The following is a 20,754-nucleotide window of genomic DNA, read 5'->3' as shown; positions in this document are numbered from 1 at the left end:
CGTTAACTGATTTAGTAAGAATGTCAGCTAACTGATCTTCGGATCTGATTGACGGTAAAGAAATGATTTCATCGTCTAATTTTTCTCGAATGAATCCACATGTTTAGTTCGATCGTATTGAACAGGGTTCTCCGAGATGGCAATTGCAGCTTCATTGTCACAAAGAATTTAAATAGTTTCTTGTGGCAGAAATCCAATTCTGTTAAATGTTTCTTTATCCATAATGCTTCGACCACTCCTTTTGCTATTCCTCTAAACTCGGACTCGGCACTTGAAAGTGATACCACCTTTTGTTTCTTACTTCTCCACGCGATTAAATTTCCTCCAACAATTGTAAAGAATCCGGATGTAGACCTTCTATCTCCTTTTTCGCCGGCCCAACTTGCATCGGTATATATTTGTTTTTTAAGGTGCCCATTTTTCTTGAATACAACCCCATGACCCGGTGTTCCTTTTAAGTATGTAATAATCCTCATTGCGGCTTCCATATGATGAGCTTGTGGCTTGTGCATAAATTGACTCACCACTCCCACCGCATGTGCTATGTCCGGTCGAGTATGCGCAAGATAAATGAGTATTCCCACTATTCTTTGGTATTGTTCTTTATTAGCAAGATCGGCATCACCATCATCTTCCATGTGTAACTTTAAATTTGGAATCATTGGAGTTTCTGCTGGTTTGCAATCTATAATCCCTGTTTCTGCAAGAAAATCAAAAATATATTTCTTTTGGCAAATAAATATCCCTTGTTGGGATCTTAACACTTCAATCCCCAAAAAGTATTTAAGTTGGCCTAAATTTTTCATTTCAAATTCCTTAAACAAATTTGTTTTTAAGTTGCAAATTTCTTCTTGATCATTACCCGTTATTATCATATCATCAACATAAATAATTAAACATGTGATAAGATTATTTTTTCGTTTTAAGAAAAGGGTATGATCCGAATTACTTTGTTTAAAGCCATATTTTTTCATAAACAAGGTAAATTTCCCAAACCAAGCCCGTGGAGATTGTTTCAACCCATATAAAGATTTTTTAAGTCGACAAACTTCCCTATCATTGAAGTTTCCCGCAAATCCTGGAGGTGCTTCCATATAGACTTCTTCCTTTAATTCGCCATGGAGAAAAGCATTCTTCACATTGAATTGGTGAAGTGACCAGTCTTCATTTGCATCGATAGATAAAAGAACTCTAATAGTATCAATTTTTGCAACCGGAGAGAAAGTCTCGGAATAATCAATCCCATATGTTTGAGTATAACCTTTGGCGACGAGACGAGCTTTATATCTCTCAATAGTGCCATCTGGTTTTCTTTTGATTGTAAACACCCATCGACACCCTACTGGTTTCTTTCCTGGTGGGTTAATACATTTTTCCCATGTTTTACTTTTCTTGAGGGCTTCTATTTCTTCTTCCATAGCCTTTCTCCACTTTTCTGATTTCATTGCTTGGTCAATGTTATTCGGTATCTTTTCGGAATACAAAGCATCATTGAATTTTTGTGCTTCAATCGATAGGTTTCCTTGTGCCATATTTGCAATGGGATATCTTGACTGTTGAGCTTCTTTTTCTGGGGAATATATTTTTGGTGGTACGCCTCTATTGGCTCTTTGCGGTAAGATATACCTTTCTGAAGTTTCATTTGGGATAGAATCATTGTTATTTGGAGATTGGATGTCATCAGGGAGTATGTTGTTTTGAATAATGGGTTCGGTATTTGAGGTGTCATTGGTAGGCTCAGTGGTGGCTCATTGGTGGGCTCAGAACTTTGTGTAGTTTCGGGGTTTGGTGTGATTTCAATATTTGAGGACGGGATCTTGTTGGTAGTTGGTATGGGGTTTGGTATTTGGATATTTTTCGAGTTAGAGGAATCAGAAGTCCATTGTATCCAACTCAGAGTGTCACTATCTTCTTTCTCCCCCTCACTCGTGAGTTGGGTGTTGTAAAAATATTCGGTTTCTATAAAGTCACAATTCATTGTAGTAAAAACATGACGCCGTTTTGGACTATAACATCGATACCCCTTTTGATTTATGCCATAGCCTACCATAACACACTTTTCCGCACATGGATCTAACTTGGTGCGTTCATTTTTTGGAATGTGAACGAAAACTGAGCACCCAAAAACTCGAGGTTCAATACTAAAGGATGTCGGAAGAGTGTGAAATTGAGACAGGGTATCTTTCGGAGTTTTTGTACCCAAAACTTTGGTAGGGAGGCGGTTAATAAGGTATGTAGCGGAAGCAATAGCTTCGGGCCAAAAACTCTTTGGTACTTTCGACTCAATCATTAAGGCTCTTGTCATTTCCAATAATAGCCGATTTTTTCGTTCTGCGACTCCATTTTGTTCGGGGGTATGTGCGTATGAAGTTTGATGTATAATTCCATTGTTTTCACAAAAAAATTTCATTGAAGCATTAACAAACTCGCCTCCATTATCGGATCTTAGAATTTGTATGCTTTTATTAAATTGTGTTTTTACCATTTTATAAAACAGAGAGAATTTTTCGAAAACTTCCGATTTGTGAGTTAGAAAATAGATCCAAGTCATACGAGTATAATCATCAATAAATAACACAAAATATCGAAAGTTCTTTCCCCCATTAACGGGAGCCGGACCCCACACATCAGTATGAATTAAAGCAAAAGGTGCATCCGTTCTAGAATTACTTGGTTTAAAAGTACTACGATGGCTTTTAGCCAAAATACAAGTTTCACAGTTCAAATTAACATTAGACGGAAATAAACTAGGAAATAAAGCATGTAAATAGCCGGCTGATGGATGACCCAATCTTTTATGCCATAACCAAGCTTCCCTCGAAGGCGTTCCATGAGCAAGTGTCACGGTTCCTTGTTGAGAAACCTCGTCAACATAGTATAACCCCCTTTTTCAGTGCCACGCCCAATCAGGTGTCCTGTCCGGATGTCCTGCAAGATGCAGAAAGTCGGATAAATCAGGACTTTACAGTTTAGTTTTTTTTGTGACATGACTTACCGATAACAGCTTATGAGATAAAGCTTTAGGTAGTTTAATTGTAGGTGAAATTTCAATAGTTCCACCATTTTTAACTTGAACAAGTTCACCATTAGCCGTTTGCACTTTATTTTTCCTAGGTTTTGTTGGAAAAAGAATGTCGTTTTTGTCAAAAGTCATAGTATCCGTTGCTCCACAATCAAGAATCCAAGATGTGGATTTTGTGGTATTTGAAGCAACGTTAGCTTTAGAAATATCATTATTATCATTCATTTGATCTAGAACGGAGTACAAATTTTTACACGGGATCATTGACTCGGGTTTAAAACTTTTTGACTTGGTTTTAAAAAATTTCGACTTGCTTTTAGGTCCATTATAAGTCCATTCAGATTTGCGAGGCCCAGTGGGTTTCTTGGGCCCAACAGACCTGGGTTTCTTGGGCCCAACAGACCTGGTATTCCTTTTAAAAAGGCCAAGCCCATACTTGTAAACATCATTCATGGGTTCTGTACAAGCATCTTGGGCTTTTATTATTCTAATTATTTTTTGTGGCCCAATACTAAGTTTCCATGGCCTGCCCGATTATTATATGGCTGTTTAAATAAATCAGTCCACGTGGTTGGTGTACCAGGGTTATCTAACCCTAGACGTTTCATCTGGCCATTGACTTTGTCATCGTTCTTAAAGGGAATAGAGAGAGAAACTCTCTTTTCCTGTTTCTCTGTACGTTTTTCACCAGATCTTATCTGGTTTTCTAAATCGATAACTTTGGTAACACTTTTGGGTTCCCTTTCATCTCCCCTCTTTGGTCTATTCAATTTATGAACAAGTTCAGAGAGAGAAACGATACCTTTTTGTTGGTTAGTGATGAGGCCGCCAAATCCTACATCGGAGTTGCTGGTGGTGGTGGTGGTGTTGCTGCTTTTCCGGGCTTTGTCCACCAATCAGGGTATCCTTTGAGTTTGAAGCATTGATCCTTTGTGTGACGGGATTTCCCACACTCAGTGCAAGTAAGCTTTGATTTATCAATTTTCTGTGGGTATTTGCTCCGATTGTTTTGTGCTAGATGAACAGATGACCCTTTGCCATCAATTGCAGCCAATCCGATCATGATTGGTGGAAGGGTTATTCGGTGATAGCCCTAAAATTTGACGGTGAGCAGCTTCTTTTCTAACGGCAGCGTATGCTTCTTATGCCGTTGGTAAAGGATTTGACCGGAGCAATTCATGCTTGATAGTGTCATATTTCTGGTCTAAAGCATTTAAGAATTGAAACAACTTATGTTCAGCTCGAATCTTGTTGTATTTGATAATGTCAGAGGCGTTTTCCATGGGATTTGGATCTCTTGCCAAATGCCCTGCATTCGAATCCACAATTCTTCGAGATGCATCTTGCCTTGCTTTATTTCTGTGGCTTTAACATAAAGATCATACGTTTGAAGCTTGTCAACACCACTGCTATAAGTGGTGGTTAAAGCTTCCCATAGTAATTTTGCTGTTGAAAACGAAGTAAGATTGCTAGCAAGGCTGGGTTCAATATTGGCCATAAAGCATAATTTGAGCTGTTAAGACTCAAACCAATTTTCAGAGTGTTTGAGATTTTGGGTTGTTGCAGGTTCATGCTATTTCTTAACAAGTCAGCAATTTGACTTGTTAAGTCATTGATTTGGTTGGTTTGGGATTGAATTGATGGTGGTGACTGGCTGCCGTCAACAGACATGGTGGCCTTCACTTTGGTAAATGATTAATTAGCGAAATATTGTGTAACGATCCTTGGATCTACACTCGCTCTGATACCATGATAGCAAGAAATAAATAAATTGTTTGATCTTTGTATTGATTTCTATGATATTGATACAAATTGTATTGAACATGTTAGCAAGATACAAGTGTATATATACACTAAAACTGTAACAGCAAATTCCTAAAATAGGATGGCTCCAATTTCTCCTTTGGAACCCCTATTAGACATTTAGGGAAATCTGCAGTAGACCCGTTATTCTTGTTGCCTTGTGGAATGGGAGATGACGAGGACAAAACTAATCCCAACAGTCAAACAACCAATATGGGTTGTTTGACCTGCATTTGTACTTGAACCCTTGTTTGTTTGTATTCTAACAACTTGTACTTGTATTAGGGAACCAAAGATATGCATCAAGAGGATTTAAAAAGATTTACATAATGTGTGCCAACTCCCAAATCAGTGTCAACATAGAGAGAGTTCCATTTGAAAATTTGATGGGAACGTTACCATGACATCATCGATTGGTCACACTCCTGTAACTATAATATAACAAAATAAATTAATTACAATCTTTACATAGTAAACTTAACAATCTAACCTTGACACCATAGTCTAAGTAAGAAAAGGGTTTGTTGGGAGAAGATACGTAATTAGCCCGTCGATTGTTATCAGCATAGCAGTATCTCTTTTTACTCAAACACTATCAAATATCTTATCTATTCTGATTAGCTTTGATATGTACACACTCAAGAAAAAAACGCATTTGACAACGGCATCATTAATGGAATAACGTCCATCAAGTGGTACATGATTCACAAACTTGAGTTTGGGTGTTTCATGGCTTTCATGTCTCCACATCTCCATTTTATGACAAACAATTAATTCTACTTTCACTAATGATGGATATCTGATGCTACTACAACTGCCCGAGTAGAAGCTTTTGAGTTTCATACATCCACGTAACCCAATAGTGGTAAGGCAAGGGAAGACAACTTCATCCGTTTCAGTTTCACCCCAAATCACCTCCTCTAGATTTCTACAAGATTTAATTTGAACCTCCTTCAGTGAGACAAGCCCTTTTGCGACACTCATAGGAAATAGTCTTACTAACCCACTACAATTAAAAATTGAAAGGTTGACTAGGTTAGTAAGACTTATAAATTCATCTGGGCATTTCCATAAAACCTTCAAATTATATAGACCACTCAAAACTAGATGTTTGAATTCCATTAAAAACTTCTCATTTGTATTCCCTTCCAAATCACATGTATCCACTAGACATGTAATATTCGGACATTCCATCAAAGCGATACCCTCTAATTTATTAAAACCTTCTTGATAGAGGTCCGGTACGATGTTATTCAAGTTCTTTATCTTGAATAGACTTGTATTAGGACGTTTTACCTCTATCAGCCTTTTCATCCACTTCAAGAATGGAAATACAAGATAATCCGTGCATAATGTTAGATGACGCTCTGGATTCCAGGTGTAATCAATTTTATATTCCTTTTCGATTCGAATATTAAATCCTTTAAGTTTATCAAACTTAAAATCTTGAGGAATGTCATAAACACTTGGTGCTTTTAATCTCAAACATGTGAGCTTTGACAAACACATTACCTCAGCAAGACACTTGTGAATTCCTATGCTAGGGACCACAAACTCAATACATAACTCTTCCAACCTAGAGAGTTTTAAAATGACACCCGGTGTTGTATAACATAGCTCCTTACAATCTTTAAGTTCAAGGCGCCTTAAGTTTACCAACTGACCAATACTTTCAGGAACTTCTTTAATTCCAGTTTTATTGAGAATTAGAATCTTAAGGTATTTCAACTCCCCGAGTATAGAAACTTCACATAGAGATCTATTTTGAGAAAGATTGAGCATGCGAAGTTGTGTGAGCCCCATTAATGATTGTGGGAGGAATGGGATCATATTAGAGGCCAAATTTAAAACTCTAGTGTTTTTTATTCCTTCAATAAATTCATCAGGCATCGATCGCAAATCATTATCATTCAAATATGTTGCTTCAAGCTGTGGAAAGCTAATTTGATAGTCAGGAAGGTTACATATTCTATTGTGCATGAGTGAGATCCCTGTGTAACTATGTGAGATGTTATTTCTTGGTAACCATTCTTTCACACCTTTCCCAGCCATCACAAGAAAATTATTCATACCTCCGGTTGCAATTAACAACGCCACATCACGCACAACATCATGCATTTTGACGTAGTGTTCTGGAACATTTGCGTCCAACAATAAACTAGAAGACTTGAGGATATTGATTGCATTTTGAACTCTGTTTCTTGCATCTTCCATGCTTTCAACCTCTTTAATCTTTTCCAGACCTACTCTATAATGTACCAAGTCTTCCAATAAGATTTTAGAGTCTTCTGGAAACATACTACATTGTAGGAAGCACCATTGGGCTTCTTCATTTTCAAGATAATCATAGCTTAGCTTCAAATTAATAAATGCCTTCCTTATTGATGGATCGATATCCGCAGGCGCATTTTTCTGTAGCTGAGTAAGAGCCGCCTTCCATGAATTGACATCTCTGTTTTTCAAAGTGTTTCCTATCACGTCAATAACCAATGGTAATCCACCACATTCTTCAACAACCTTAATTGCAACTGACTTCAAACTGATGTCAGTCTCCACTTTGTTACCAACCGCGTGTTTAAAAAGAATCCATGCTTCTTTAAATGGCAAAGAATTAACACAAATTTTACTCTGAGCAATCATTCTGTCACACACATCTTTGCTTCTAGAAGTCAATAAAATTTTACAATTCATGTGATCAATCCCACTTGGAATGCACAATTCTTCCAAATCCAATTTCTCCCACACATCATCTAAAATTATTAGAATCTTCTCACCTTTCATTATTCGCTTTGTTGCACTTTCAGTATCCTTTCGAATCTTATCAGCATCTACTGTTTGCGAGATAGTAGTGAACGCAACATCAGCAAACAGATTCTTTACTCTTGCAGCTACTTCCTTGGCTAATGTAGTTTTTCCTACACCTCCTACACCATAGATTCCAATAATTTGTATGCTTTCATCTTCAATAGCTGCAATGATATCTCCCAAAGCTGAGTTTTGGGTAATAATACCATCAAGATTCTTGTTTTGGTAGACGTCTAGTAGTCCAGGTGCAGGAGTAGCCAAAGAAACACAACTTTCATAAGGTTTGCCATGTTCTTGGAGCTCCGTAAGAGGTGCAGTATGTGTTGCCTTTTTACCGTAACGATGAAGAGTGCTCCAGTTACCACACAATCCTATTCCAAAGCATGTCTTCTTTGCATTACCTTCTTCTGTAATAAATTCTTCGGCCTTCAATATTTCAGCATCAGCTGCGTTGACCCAGTCTTCCACACCATGCACCAGATTATCTCCTTTATGTTTAGCTAATTCTATTTTTTGTTGAATCCTTCCTTTCATATCTTTGAGCTTTTGAACTTCACTTTTGAAGTTTTGAATATGTTGTTTGCGGTTCCACATGTAATCAATCTCCTTCTTGGCGACAACAAACATCGAGTCGATTACTTTGTCAGCAACTGATGTAACGACCCCATCAGCCATTTCAATATTTTTCTTTTCTTTTCTAGTAGTTGATGATCAGATCTGAATGTATTAAACAAACTTGAAATGTATAGGCATCAAAATATTACATATGACATATCTTTATCACATATTTTGAGCACATATACTGTATCATTTTTTTTTTGCTATAAGAATAAATATACGAAAGAGACAGTTAATTACTTGAAGTATGGTTAAATAATACTCCCTCCGTCCCTATTTAATTGTCACCAGACAAAAAACACACAGTTTTAGGAAATCCAATTAACTTCATTCTCCACCAATAAAATATCTTCTCTCGCCACTATAACTTTTTTTGATTGATTAAAATACTAAATGGACAATTAAAATGGGAGTATGGGACGTCCCAAAATAGTATACTGGACAATATTATAGGGACGGAGGGAGTAACGTAACAAAAAAATAAAACCAAGCAAATGAAGAAAAGATGAAAACTGATGCAAATTCTTTATTTCCTGTTTCCTTCTTTTCACACTCTTTGATACTTTATTTTTTTTATTGAACAGACACTCTTTAGTACTTATTACAAGAAATAACACCAAACTTATAAATTGTAACCAAACTTAAAAATTGATTAAAACTAGAAAAAAATTCGACCGCGCGATGCTGCGGTTGTATTCAACGCACGGTCGAATTTGGATATACGTTGTTTGGTACCTAATATATCTAATAGGTTGAGTTGTTTGTTGTACGTGTATGTATATGTATGAAATATAGCCCGAAATATTTAGTGTTTTTTTAACGATGTCCGTTTCGCGCGTAGTTAGTCCCGTTGTGTTCGTTAGATTTTTTCGAGTTGAAAGGTGATCTCGAAAAAATTTAACTCGCACCGAACGAGAAGATAGAGCCCGTTAAAAATTCGGGTGGAATTAGTTTCTTTTATTTTAATAAAATTATATATTTACGCTTTTATTCCCATTTCCATTCCTGGATTTTAGGTTGTTGTAGTAGACCTGATGGTTTCTGATGTTCAGCTTTGACCTTAGAACACGTCAAAAATTCTCCTACATACTTAGCAATATCGGCTTTCATATCTGGCCACCAAAAGTGTTTTTTGAGATCTTTATACATCTTCCTCGCTCCGGGATGTATTGAATATCTGGTTTTATGTGCTTCCTTAAGTACCATTTCTCTCACATCTCCAAACCTTGGTGCCCAAATTCTATCAGCCCTATATCGGGTTCCGTCTTCCCGAATATTAAGATGTTTCTCTGATCCTTTGGGTATCTCATTCTTCAACTTTCCTTCTGTAACGACCCGGATTTTTCCAATCATTTTATACTTATGAGATTAATATTTACATAAATTAAACCTTACCAACATGATAAGCAATCCAAATTGTTGAGACTTGTGTTTTTGAAAAGAGTTTTACACAACGTTTGACCGTCCAATTTGACCGATGATATCACGAACTATATAACATACGATAATTATACGTTTGTGTATATATATGTATTTATATATATTTAACATGATCTAATGATGGTTTAATATATCATTGTGTACTAATGACAATGAGTTATAAGTATATTTTGAAACTACTAACTTAAGTTTTCAAAACGATAACTATACGTAACATTCTTTGATATATATACTTATAACCTATAATGCTTATATATGTATCGTATATATATATAATGTATTTAATCACTTTTTAAGGACTTAAATACATAAAACAATATAAGTATATTCACAAAAGATAGCTATATTTGAATTCTCATTCCGTTTCCTCAAGATTTCTATACGTATATCTAGGGTATATGTACCCGTATCATACCCAGCTTCTATATGTATTTACTATTGGTATATACACATCAAATCAACATCCTAATCAACATTATTACTGCCCTAGATATGAGGTAACTAGGATTTGTCAAGTAGCATGAATTATTAGTAAGAAAACAAAATTAGGAATCCTTTTCTTTCTTTATAAACTAAAAACGTTTTTATGAATGAACACCATTTCTTCACTCCATTTTCTCATACCTACACCCTCATTTCTCTCTCAAAATACTCCTAACTTCATACTTGATCATCTCCAAGCATTTTCCCCATCATTTAGCTTCAATTACAAGCCTTAAACACCATAAGAAAACTCTTTCAAGAACATATCAAAATAACCACTCATTTGAAGAAGTATACTTCCAACCTTTTGATCTAACTCCACCACTCTTTGATTCTAAGATTTTTTCTTATCTCTTACAGTAACTTTGTCCAAGTAGCTTGAGGTAGTAACCTTGTTCATAATCTTGTTCGATTCATAATTATATAGCTATCTTATTTTATGTTGTAAAATTTTAACAACAAGAACATAGTTTGAATGATTTCAAACTTGTTTGCAAACTAAATAGATCCTTCTAACTTAACTTTTAAAACACTTCAAGACCTGTAATATATCATAATGATATGCTAACTTAACAAGATATAACTTGGTTTTACAAAGAACACCTTAAAAACTGAATCTACGTCGTCGGAGTGCAACCGGGGGCTGTTTTGGGTTGGATAATTAAAAATCATCTTGAACTTTGAATTGGAAGTTCATGTTCTGGAAAAATGATATTTCTTATGAATATGTTAACACATAAAAATTTCATGGTTTAACTCAAAGTGTAAGTATTTTTAGAAAAATGATCATTAAATGTTGTTTTTATGATGGAAAATGATCACTTTCATAAGTTTTACCAAAGTTTGACCTATAACCTGTGATTTTGAATACAAACTAAGGTATTTTCAGTTCATATTCTTAAAATTTGACTCGATCCAAGGAAGTGGCAAGTTGAACCAACAAAAACGGAGTTGTAATGAAGAAACTACGACTAAAACAAGATTGGGTATCCGAAGCTAGTTTAGCTACGAAAATATTTGGAGATAAAGTAAATTAATCATATCTTTTCTAATTAATATGATATTTTATATATAATTACTTATGATTTGATTTTATATATTTCAGGACCACCCGTAAACAACACGAGAAGATTAATCATAAGACCTCATGATTGTACGCAACACGTCATTTGACAACACAATACTTTATGTACGCAACACGTCATTTGACAACATGGTACCATGGGTCGAGATTAATTCTGATCAATACGAATACGATGGGGTCTTTATTTATTTTATTGAGCAACTAATTGTGGACCACTAACATCGGACTGCTAACTACGGACTAAGAAAATATTAAAAGTATTATAAGTGTATATATATATATATATATATATATATATATATATATATATATATATATATATATATATATATATATATATATATATATATGTAACGATTACTTGAAAAGAAAATATGTTGATATATTATATATATATGGTTAGGTTCGTGATATCTATCGGAGACCAAGTCGAGTTAAATACCTTCAAGGCAAAAGTGAGTATATAGTCCCACTTTTAAACTCTAAATATTTCGGGATGAGAATACATGCATTTTATGATTTACGTTATGGACACAAGTGATAAAAAAAATATATTCTACGTTGAGTTGTACCACTGGCATACTTCCCTGTAGCTTGTTAACTACTATTTACATGTGGTATTGTAAACGCGAATCCTGTTGATAGATCTATCGGGCCTGACAACCCCAACCGGACTGGACGACCAGTGTTCAACGGTTGCACAGTAATTCGTTTCGGTGACTACACTTGGTACAGTGTAGTGAGATTTCATAATAAAGGGAATATGCGACGTTGATTAAATGTTAAGTATGGTTATCAAGTGCTCAACCACTTAGAATATTTTTATTAAAACATTTATGTATATGAAATCTTGTGGTCTATATTTATAACGCTGCTAGCATTAAACCTATATCTCACCAACTTTATGTTGACGTTTAAAGCATGTTTATTCTCAGGTTCGTAGAAGTCTTCCGCTGTTTGAATATATGTTAGAGAAACCATGTGCATGAAGTCATACATGTTTTATTCGAGGAAGCATTGCATTCACAAAATCATCACCGTGTATTTATTTTGACTGCAATGTCAACGGAAGTATTCTTGTAAACTGTTATTTACGGTGATTGTCTATATGTAGAAATCATCAGATGTCGAAAACATTGAAATTTAAATATTCATTTATGGTATATCTTTTCAAAAGAATGCAATGTTTATAAAACGTATCATATAGAGGTCAAATGCCTCGCGATGTAATCATATGTTATTGTATTCGTCCCTATGGATTGGGTCGGGTCGTTTCATGTGGTATCAGAGCGGTGGTCTTAGCGAACCAGGTCTGCATTAGTGTGTCTAACTGATAAGTCGTTAAGCTGCATTTGTGAGTCTGGACTTCGACCATGTCTGCATGTCAAAATTTTGCTTATCATTTTGTTTCGAAAATCATCTACTTATCATCTGTAGGAAATTACCTGCTTATCATCTTAATTCTAAACGCGTCTTACTGCATTCATTGCATGAATGGTGTATAGACAAAATTTATATCTTAGTGTATTTGCTAATTCATATCTACGCGTATCTGTTACTGTAAACTTTGTCTGACATATTCCGTAAATCCCTCCGTAATCTATGAGATCTTTTGTTCTATATATGTGGATATTCTATATAATTAGAATACCACCCGATAGCCGGAAAATCATTTCATATCAAAAAAACCTTTATTCAATCATACGAAATGGAACTCGTCACTAGTTGAAGTCCCTCGAATTCCGATATGGAATACCACTCAAGCTCCGAAAGCAGTGTGACCGGAATGGATCAACCAATCAGTCATCATCTATTTTGGATGGATTAGGGATGGGTTCGTAGCCTCCTCAATCATTGGAGACAAGAAGAAGGTGATCCCTTCCATCCACCAAATTGCCCTCTTGACGATGAACCTGAAGCACTTACTGGCGAACCTGTTCGAAAAACCATTTTCTCTCTCATTTTCAGAGTATCTCGTCACGATTATATACTACATCAAATTCTAGATTTTATTTATCCGCTCGTCCGAACCGACAATCACCCTGGTGTAATAGAAGAAGTCAACTAGCTTCGCACTCGGGTAGTGGCTTTGGAGAATACGGTACGAAGGTTACAAACACCATCAGCAGCATCAACAGCATAACCAGTACCGTCAATAACATCAACATCGCAAGCCTCAATACCCTAAGCACCAGCAGCATCACCAGCATCAACGTTATCACCATCATCAACATCAACAGGATCATTACCACCACCAACAATCACATCCGCATCACACGCCTCAATATCACCATCCGTACCTCGGATATCAACGTCACACGCACCATAGATACCAAGAAGTACCAACAACAACAAACGATGAAGTATTGATTCATAACTTCATCGGAGAAACATTCTATGGTGATTATGTAATCTCTAAAGACATAGAGATTACCTATTTCTGCCTTAACCATAAATCAGATGAGTGGACAGAAATGATAAAAGGAAGAGTAGAAACCCCGACAAGAATGATGCGTAAGGTACAAGCTAGACTTGTTTTACCAACAGCATCAGCAGTACCCTTAGCCTCACCAACACAGTCAGTGCTGTCAACATCGTTAGAATCGTCAGCAACTTTAGCATCACAAGCTCCACCAGTTCAAGAATCACCGTGGACATCATCAATAACGCGTATATTGCATCAACGAGTTATGAAGTATTAACTCATTCTTATGAAGAATTTATATAAATATTTTATATATATGAATTCAGAAACCAAAATAAATCTTTTCGTACTAAGCTATTAAGTATAAATTGAAAAAGGGTAGATACTACTCGTTTAAATTCATACTACAAATATGCAATGATGTACGTCCTTCGTCAGCAACTTAATCATCGTTAACTACAATCCCTGTTTCAATTCAATGAATTTCGTTTTATAATAAACCAAGTGTATTATTCAATAATATGTTTGATTTTACACTTTCATCTTCAATGTACTCGAAGCTTACTGGGAAACAACATTCATATCTTGCGAAGTTAGCAAGAGTTCAATGAGTATCAGCATGATTCACTAAGGAAATATATATAAGAATAAATAATGAAGTATTGATCCATAACTTCATTAATATTCTGTGAAGAATATGTGGTTCCTAATCGTTTTAGAGATTACTTATTCTAGCTCAAACCGAAAATCAAATGAGTCTAATATTATATTGACTTATTAAATTCATGATTACATCTGAAGAAGATATATATGTACATATATTTTCATAAAGATTGTAATAAAATTCTCTGGTACAAAACATTACTTGTGAAATTTTTTTTAACGGGTAGGTAATACCCGAGAGATATATAAATTCACAATTAATATGATTATATTCTTCGACTCTGATTCAACAATCATCAACTATACTCACTACCTTCACAATAATATACATTCTTTCATAGAGATCAAAACAACCATTCTCATCCAAATTTGATTACGACAAAACGAAATCCAAGTCAAGACTTAACAGAAGACATCACTCTTAGGACTCTTACATCTTTCAAAACTATACTTTGACTTCAAAACTATGCTAGAACATCATTCGATTCTTGGAACCCAGAAAAATATTTGTATCATTCAAAGTCCTAAAACATCATATGTATATTAAACATTACAATCTATGATCAAACCCTTCGAATTTCCTGAAGACACTTCAAATAATGGACAATCGAGATGATGATCCAACCACACATTACCCGCAGTCTTGCACCTGAAAAGCTCTCGAAACCAAGGACATAATTTAACACGTATCCGCGTTAAATCTTTTAGCATTTATTAGCAAAAATAACTTTGCGATTCCTTTTCAAAATAGAAAATTTTGTCACAGTTTCAGCAAGTCAACCTCGAATTTCCATTCGAAGTAGCCTTATTATAACCTGTAATACATACGATTACCCTTTTGTTACCAGGGAACCTTTTATATTCCACGACATTATCAGCAGATGTACCAGCAACTCGTTACCCCTTTGGCGGAATCAACAATTGGTATTTTGAAATCTCGCAGCATTTCTATTTCGGAAGTTATATATATATATATATATATATATATATATATATATATATATATATATATACATATATATATATATATATATATATATATATATATATATATACAACGTCTATCCCCAAGAATTACATATTTCAAATGTGAAGTTTCTGAAAAATGCTCCAGTCTACGAATTAGTGCTATTAAGTTTTGGAAAAGACTGATAAAGTGGTAAAGACAGTAGACAACAATTACGGTCAGAAGTTTGACAATAAAGAATAATCGATTGGAAAAGCTCGAACGAAAAATTTGGTACTGGAAAACGGATTGAGCAAAGTATAAAGGAGGTCGTGGACAAATCACAATGACGAAATCTACCTTCAAAGGATTCAAATGATTCAGTGTCTGCTGAAACCGTTAGTAAGAACCTTACTCCTTATTCTAAACCTTCACAGAAAGATTTTCTGCGTCATTCCCTGATCTTAAATATTCTAAGATATCATCGTATTTTTCATTATAAATATCTCCGATATTCCTGAAGATATATTCCCAACTATCCTCATCAAAAATCATTTATCTCTTCACAATATTTGCGTTACAACATAAAAGAAACTGTGTTAGTTTCTAAATTATGAAAAATTCGAGTTTAAAATATGAATGTTTTGAAGTAGTGTTGGAAACTGAAGCATGAATTAGTATAATATAATGACACTTGATCAACGTAATTATATTACAGTAATTCATGCTGAGTTTCTAAATGGAACATAATGATTCACAGATCATAACGTCATCATGTGCCATGTTACACAACTCTTACATTCTACCCAATCTCCAAACATATTAAGAACATATCTCATTGATAATTCTATCTTTTCGGACATTCTGGTAACTTACCAAATCAAGATCGTGCAATTACTATTTCCTTCTTAGAACATTAACTATGTTTATTTCAAAATCCATACCTACGAATTCCGGACCATTATTCGCTTGACTCGAAGTCGGGAAGAGGAAACAGAAGTATGGAACTGTTGAATATAAAAGAAAATATAAAGCTCGACAACAACAAATAAATTACAAACCGTGTATATCAATACGTATTGCAACGTAAAGGCACGGGAGAATTAACAATACTATAACCCCAAGGTAATAGTAGAAATAAATAAAATCCTCCGGAGGTAGATGAAAAAGAAGAATGACAGAGATGAAAGTTAAGAGTATATCCAGGATCAGTACTGGATGAAGCATACTGATAAATGTTTTAAAGTATGAATTGAGGGAGGAAGAATAGAAGGTATGAGTTGTAAGGAAATGAAGGGAGGTGGATTTATAGTAAAAGATCCGACAGAGCAATCAAAATAGATGATCGCATTTAAAGCGGATTCTAATTTTCTTGATTATCGAAGAATCAAATCTCATTATGAAGATTTTACTCCAAATCTCTTGAACTTGGAAATCAATCCTATCTACGTCAAAAGATATGACGAATCTATTGAAATGTCCCGTTCTTATTGATTAAAAACGTTCCATATTAATTGATTTCGTTGCGAGGTTTTGACCTCTATATGAGACGTTTTTCAAAGACTGCATTCATTTTAAAACAAACCATAACCTTTATTTCATCAATAAAGGTTTAAAAAGCTTTACGTAGATTATCAAATAATGATAATCTAAAATATCCTGTTTACACACGATCATTACATAATGGTTTACAATACCAATATGTTACCACAAAATAAGTTTCTTGAATGCAGTTTTTACACAATACCATACAAGCATGGACTCCAAATTTCGTCCTTATTTAAGTATGCGACAGCGGAAGCTCTTAATAATCACCTGAGAATAAACATGCTTAAAACGTCAACAAAAATGTTGGTGAGTTATAGGTTTAACCTATATATATCAAATCATAATAATAGACCACAAGATTTCATATTTCAATACACATCCCATACATAGAGATAAAAATCATTCATATGGTGAACACCTGGTAACCGACATTAACAAGATGCATATATAAGAATATCCCCATCATTCCGGGACACCCTTCGGATATGATATAAATTTCGAAGTACTAAAGCATCCGGTACTTTGGATGGGGTTTGTTAGGCCCAATAGATCTATCTTTAGGATTCGCGTCAATTAGGGTGTCTGTTCCCTAATTCTTAGATTACCAGACTTAATAAAAAGGGGCATATTCGATTTTGATAATTCAACCATAGAATGTAGTTTCACGTACTTGTGTCTATTTTGTAAATCATTTATAAAACCTGCATGTATTCTCATCCCAAAAATATTAGATTTTAAAAGTGGGACTATAACTCACTTTCACAGATTTTTACTTCGTCGGGAAGTAAGACTTGGCCACTGGTTGATTCACGAACCTATAACAATATATACATATATATCAAAGTATGTTCAAAATATATTTACAACACTTTTAAAATATTTTGATGTTTTAAGTTTATTAAGTCAGCTGTCCTCGTTAGTAACCTATAACTAGTTGTCCACAGTTAGATGTATAGAAATAAATCGATAAATATTATCTTGAATCAATCCACGACCCAGTGTATACGTATCTCAGTATTGATCACAACTCAAACTATATATTTTTTTGGAATCAACCTCAACCCTGTATAGCTAACTCCAACATTCACATATAGAATGTCTATGGTTGTTCCGAAATATATATAGATGTGTCGACATGATAGGTCGAAACATTGTATACGTGTCTATGGTATCTCAAGATTACATAATATACAATACAAGTTGATTAAGTTATGGTTGGAATAGATTTGTTACCAATTTTCACGTAGCTAAAATGAGAAAAATTATCCAATCTTGTTTTACCCATAACTTCTTCATTTTAAATCCGTTTTGAGTGAATCAAATTGCTATGGTTTCATATTGAACTCTATTTTATGAATCTAAACAGAAAAAGTATAGGTTTATAGTCGGAAAAATAAGTTACAAGTCATTTTTGTAAAGGTAGTCATTTCAGTCGAAAGAACGACGTCTTGATGACCATTTTAGAAAACATTCTTCCACTTTGAGTTTAACCATAATTTTTGGATATAGTTTCATGTTCATAATAAAAATCATTTTCTCAGAATAACAAATTTTAAATCAAAGTTTATCATAGTTTTTAATTAACTAACCCAAAACAGCCCGCGGTGTTACTACGACGGCGTAAATCCGGTTTTACGGTGTTTTTCGTGTTTCTAGGTTTTAAATCATTAAGTTAGCATATCATATAGATATAGAATATGTATTTAGTTGATTTTAAAAGTCAAGTTAGAAGGATTAACTTTTGTTTGCGAACAAGTTTAGAATTAACTAAACTATGTTCTAGTGATTACAAGTTTAAACCTTCGAATAAGATAGCTTTATATGTATGAATCGAATGATGTTATGAACATCATTACTACCTTAAGTTCCTTGGATAAACCTACTGGAAAAGAAAAAAATGGATCTAGCTTCAACGGATCCTTGGATGGCTCGAAGTTCTTGAAGCAGAATCATGACACGAAAACAAGTTCAAGTAAGATCATCACTTGAAATAAGATTGTTATAGTTATAGAAATTGAACCAAAGTTTGAATATGATTATTACCTTGTATTAGAATGATAACCTACTGTAAGAAATAAAGATTTCTTGAGGTTGGATGATCACCTTACAAGATTGGAAGTGAGCTAGCAAACTTGAAAGTATTCTTGATTTTATGTAACTAGAACTTGTAGAATATATGAAGAACACTTAGAACTTGAAGATAGAACTTGAGAGAGATAAATTAGATGAAGAAAATTGAAGAATGAAAGTGTTTGTAGGTGTTTTTGGTCGTTGGTGTATGGATTAGATATAAAGGATATGTAATTTTGTTTTCATGTAAATAAGTCATGAATGATTACTCATATTTTTGTAATTTTATGAGATATTTCATGCTAGTTGTCAAATGATGGTTCCCACATGTGTTAGGTGACTCACATGGGCTGCTAAGAGCTGATCATTGGAGTGTATATACCAATAGTACATACATCTAAAAGCTGTGTATTGTACGAGTACGAATACGGGTGCATACGAGTAGAATTGTTGATGAAACTGAACGAGGATGTAATTGTAAGAATTTTTGTTAAGTAGAAGTATTTTGATAAGTGTATTGAAGTCTTTCAAAAGTGTATAAATACATATTAAAACACTACATGTATATACATTTTAACTGAGTCGTTAAGTCATCGTTAGTCGTTACATGTAAGTGTTGTTTTGAAACCTTTAGGTTAACGATCTTGTTAAATGTTGTTAACCCAATGTTTATAATATCAAATGAGATTTTAAATTATTATATTATTATGATATTATGATGTATGAATATCTCTTAATATGATATATATACATTAAATGTCGTTACAACGATAATCGTTACATATATGTCTCGTTTCAAAATCATTAAGTTAGTAGTCTTGCTTTTACATATGTAGTTCATTGTTAATATACTTCATGATATGTTTACTTATCATAATATCATGTTAACTATATATATAACCATATATATGTCATCATATAGTTTTTACAAGTTTTAACGTTCGTGAATCACCGGTCAACTTGGGTGGTCAATTGTCTATATGAAACATATTTCAATTAATCAAGTCTTAACAAGTTTGTTTGCTTAACATGTTGGAAACATTTAATCATATAAATATCAATCTCAATTAATATATATAAACATGGAAAAGTTCGGGTCACTACAGTACCTACCCGTTAAATAAATTTCGTCCCGAAATTTTAAGCTGTTGAAGGTGTTGACGAATCTTCTGGAAATAGATGCGGGTATTTATTCTTCATCTGATCTTCACGCTCCCAGGTGAACTCGGGTCCTCTACGAGCATTCCATCGAACCTTAACAATTGGTATCTTGTTTTGCTTAAGTATTTTAACCTCACGATCCATTATTTCGACGGGTTCTTCGATGAATTGAAGTTTTTCGTTGATTTGGATTTCATCTAACGGAATAGTGAGATCTTCTTTAGCAAAACATTTCTTCAAATTCGAGACGTGGAAAGTGTTATGTACAGCCGCGAGTTGTTGAGGTAACTCAAGTCGGTAAGCTACTGGTCCGACACGATCAATAATCTTGAATGGTCCAATATACCTTGGATTTAATTTCCCTCGTTTACCAAATCGAACAACGCCTTTCCAAGGTGCAACTTTAAGCATGACCATCTCTCCAATTTCAAATTCTATATCTTTTCTTTTAATGTCAGCGTAGCTCTTTTGTCGACTTTGGGCGGTTTTCAACCGTTGTTGAATTTGGATGATCTTCTCGGTAGTTTCTTGTATAATCTCCGGACCCGTAATCTGTCTATCCCCCACTTCACTCCAAAAAATCGGAGACCTGCACTTTCTACCATAAAGTGCTTCAAACGGTGCCATCTCAATGCTTGAATGGTAGCTGTTGTTGTAGGAAAATTCTGCTAATGGTAGATGTCGAT

The 20,754-nt window shown here is 34.4% G+C and overlaps 1 protein-coding gene and 1 long non-coding RNA gene across 2 annotated transcripts; one reads left to right on the top strand and one right to left on the bottom strand.

Annotated features, from left to right (window-relative positions):
- Positions 1-3,894: 3,894 nt before the first annotated feature.
- On the top strand, positions 3,895-4,844 carry LOC139899152 (uncharacterized). Its single transcript, XR_011777342.1, has 2 exons — positions 3,895-4,482; positions 4,589-4,844. It is a non-coding gene; the product is annotated as an uncharacterized lncRNA (long non-coding RNA).
- A 566-nt stretch (positions 4,845-5,410) lies between these two features.
- Positions 5,411-8,305, bottom strand: LOC139902446 (probable disease resistance protein At4g27220). Its single transcript, XM_071885072.1, has one exon. It carries the CDS (start codon positions 8,303-8,305, stop codon positions 5,411-5,413), a length of 2,895 nt encoding a protein of 964 aa, XP_071741173.1.
- Positions 8,306-20,754: the final 12,449 nt, after the last annotated feature.

This window comes from Rutidosis leptorrhynchoides, chromosome 3, assembly GCF_046630445.1.
Source record: "Rutidosis leptorrhynchoides isolate AG116_Rl617_1_P2 chromosome 3, CSIRO_AGI_Rlap_v1, whole genome shotgun sequence".
Taxonomy (NCBI): Eukaryota; Viridiplantae; Streptophyta; class Magnoliopsida; order Asterales; family Asteraceae; genus Rutidosis; species Rutidosis leptorrhynchoides.
Note: the sequence above shows the minus strand (reverse complement) of the source record. Positions and strands in the feature narration are given on the sequence as shown.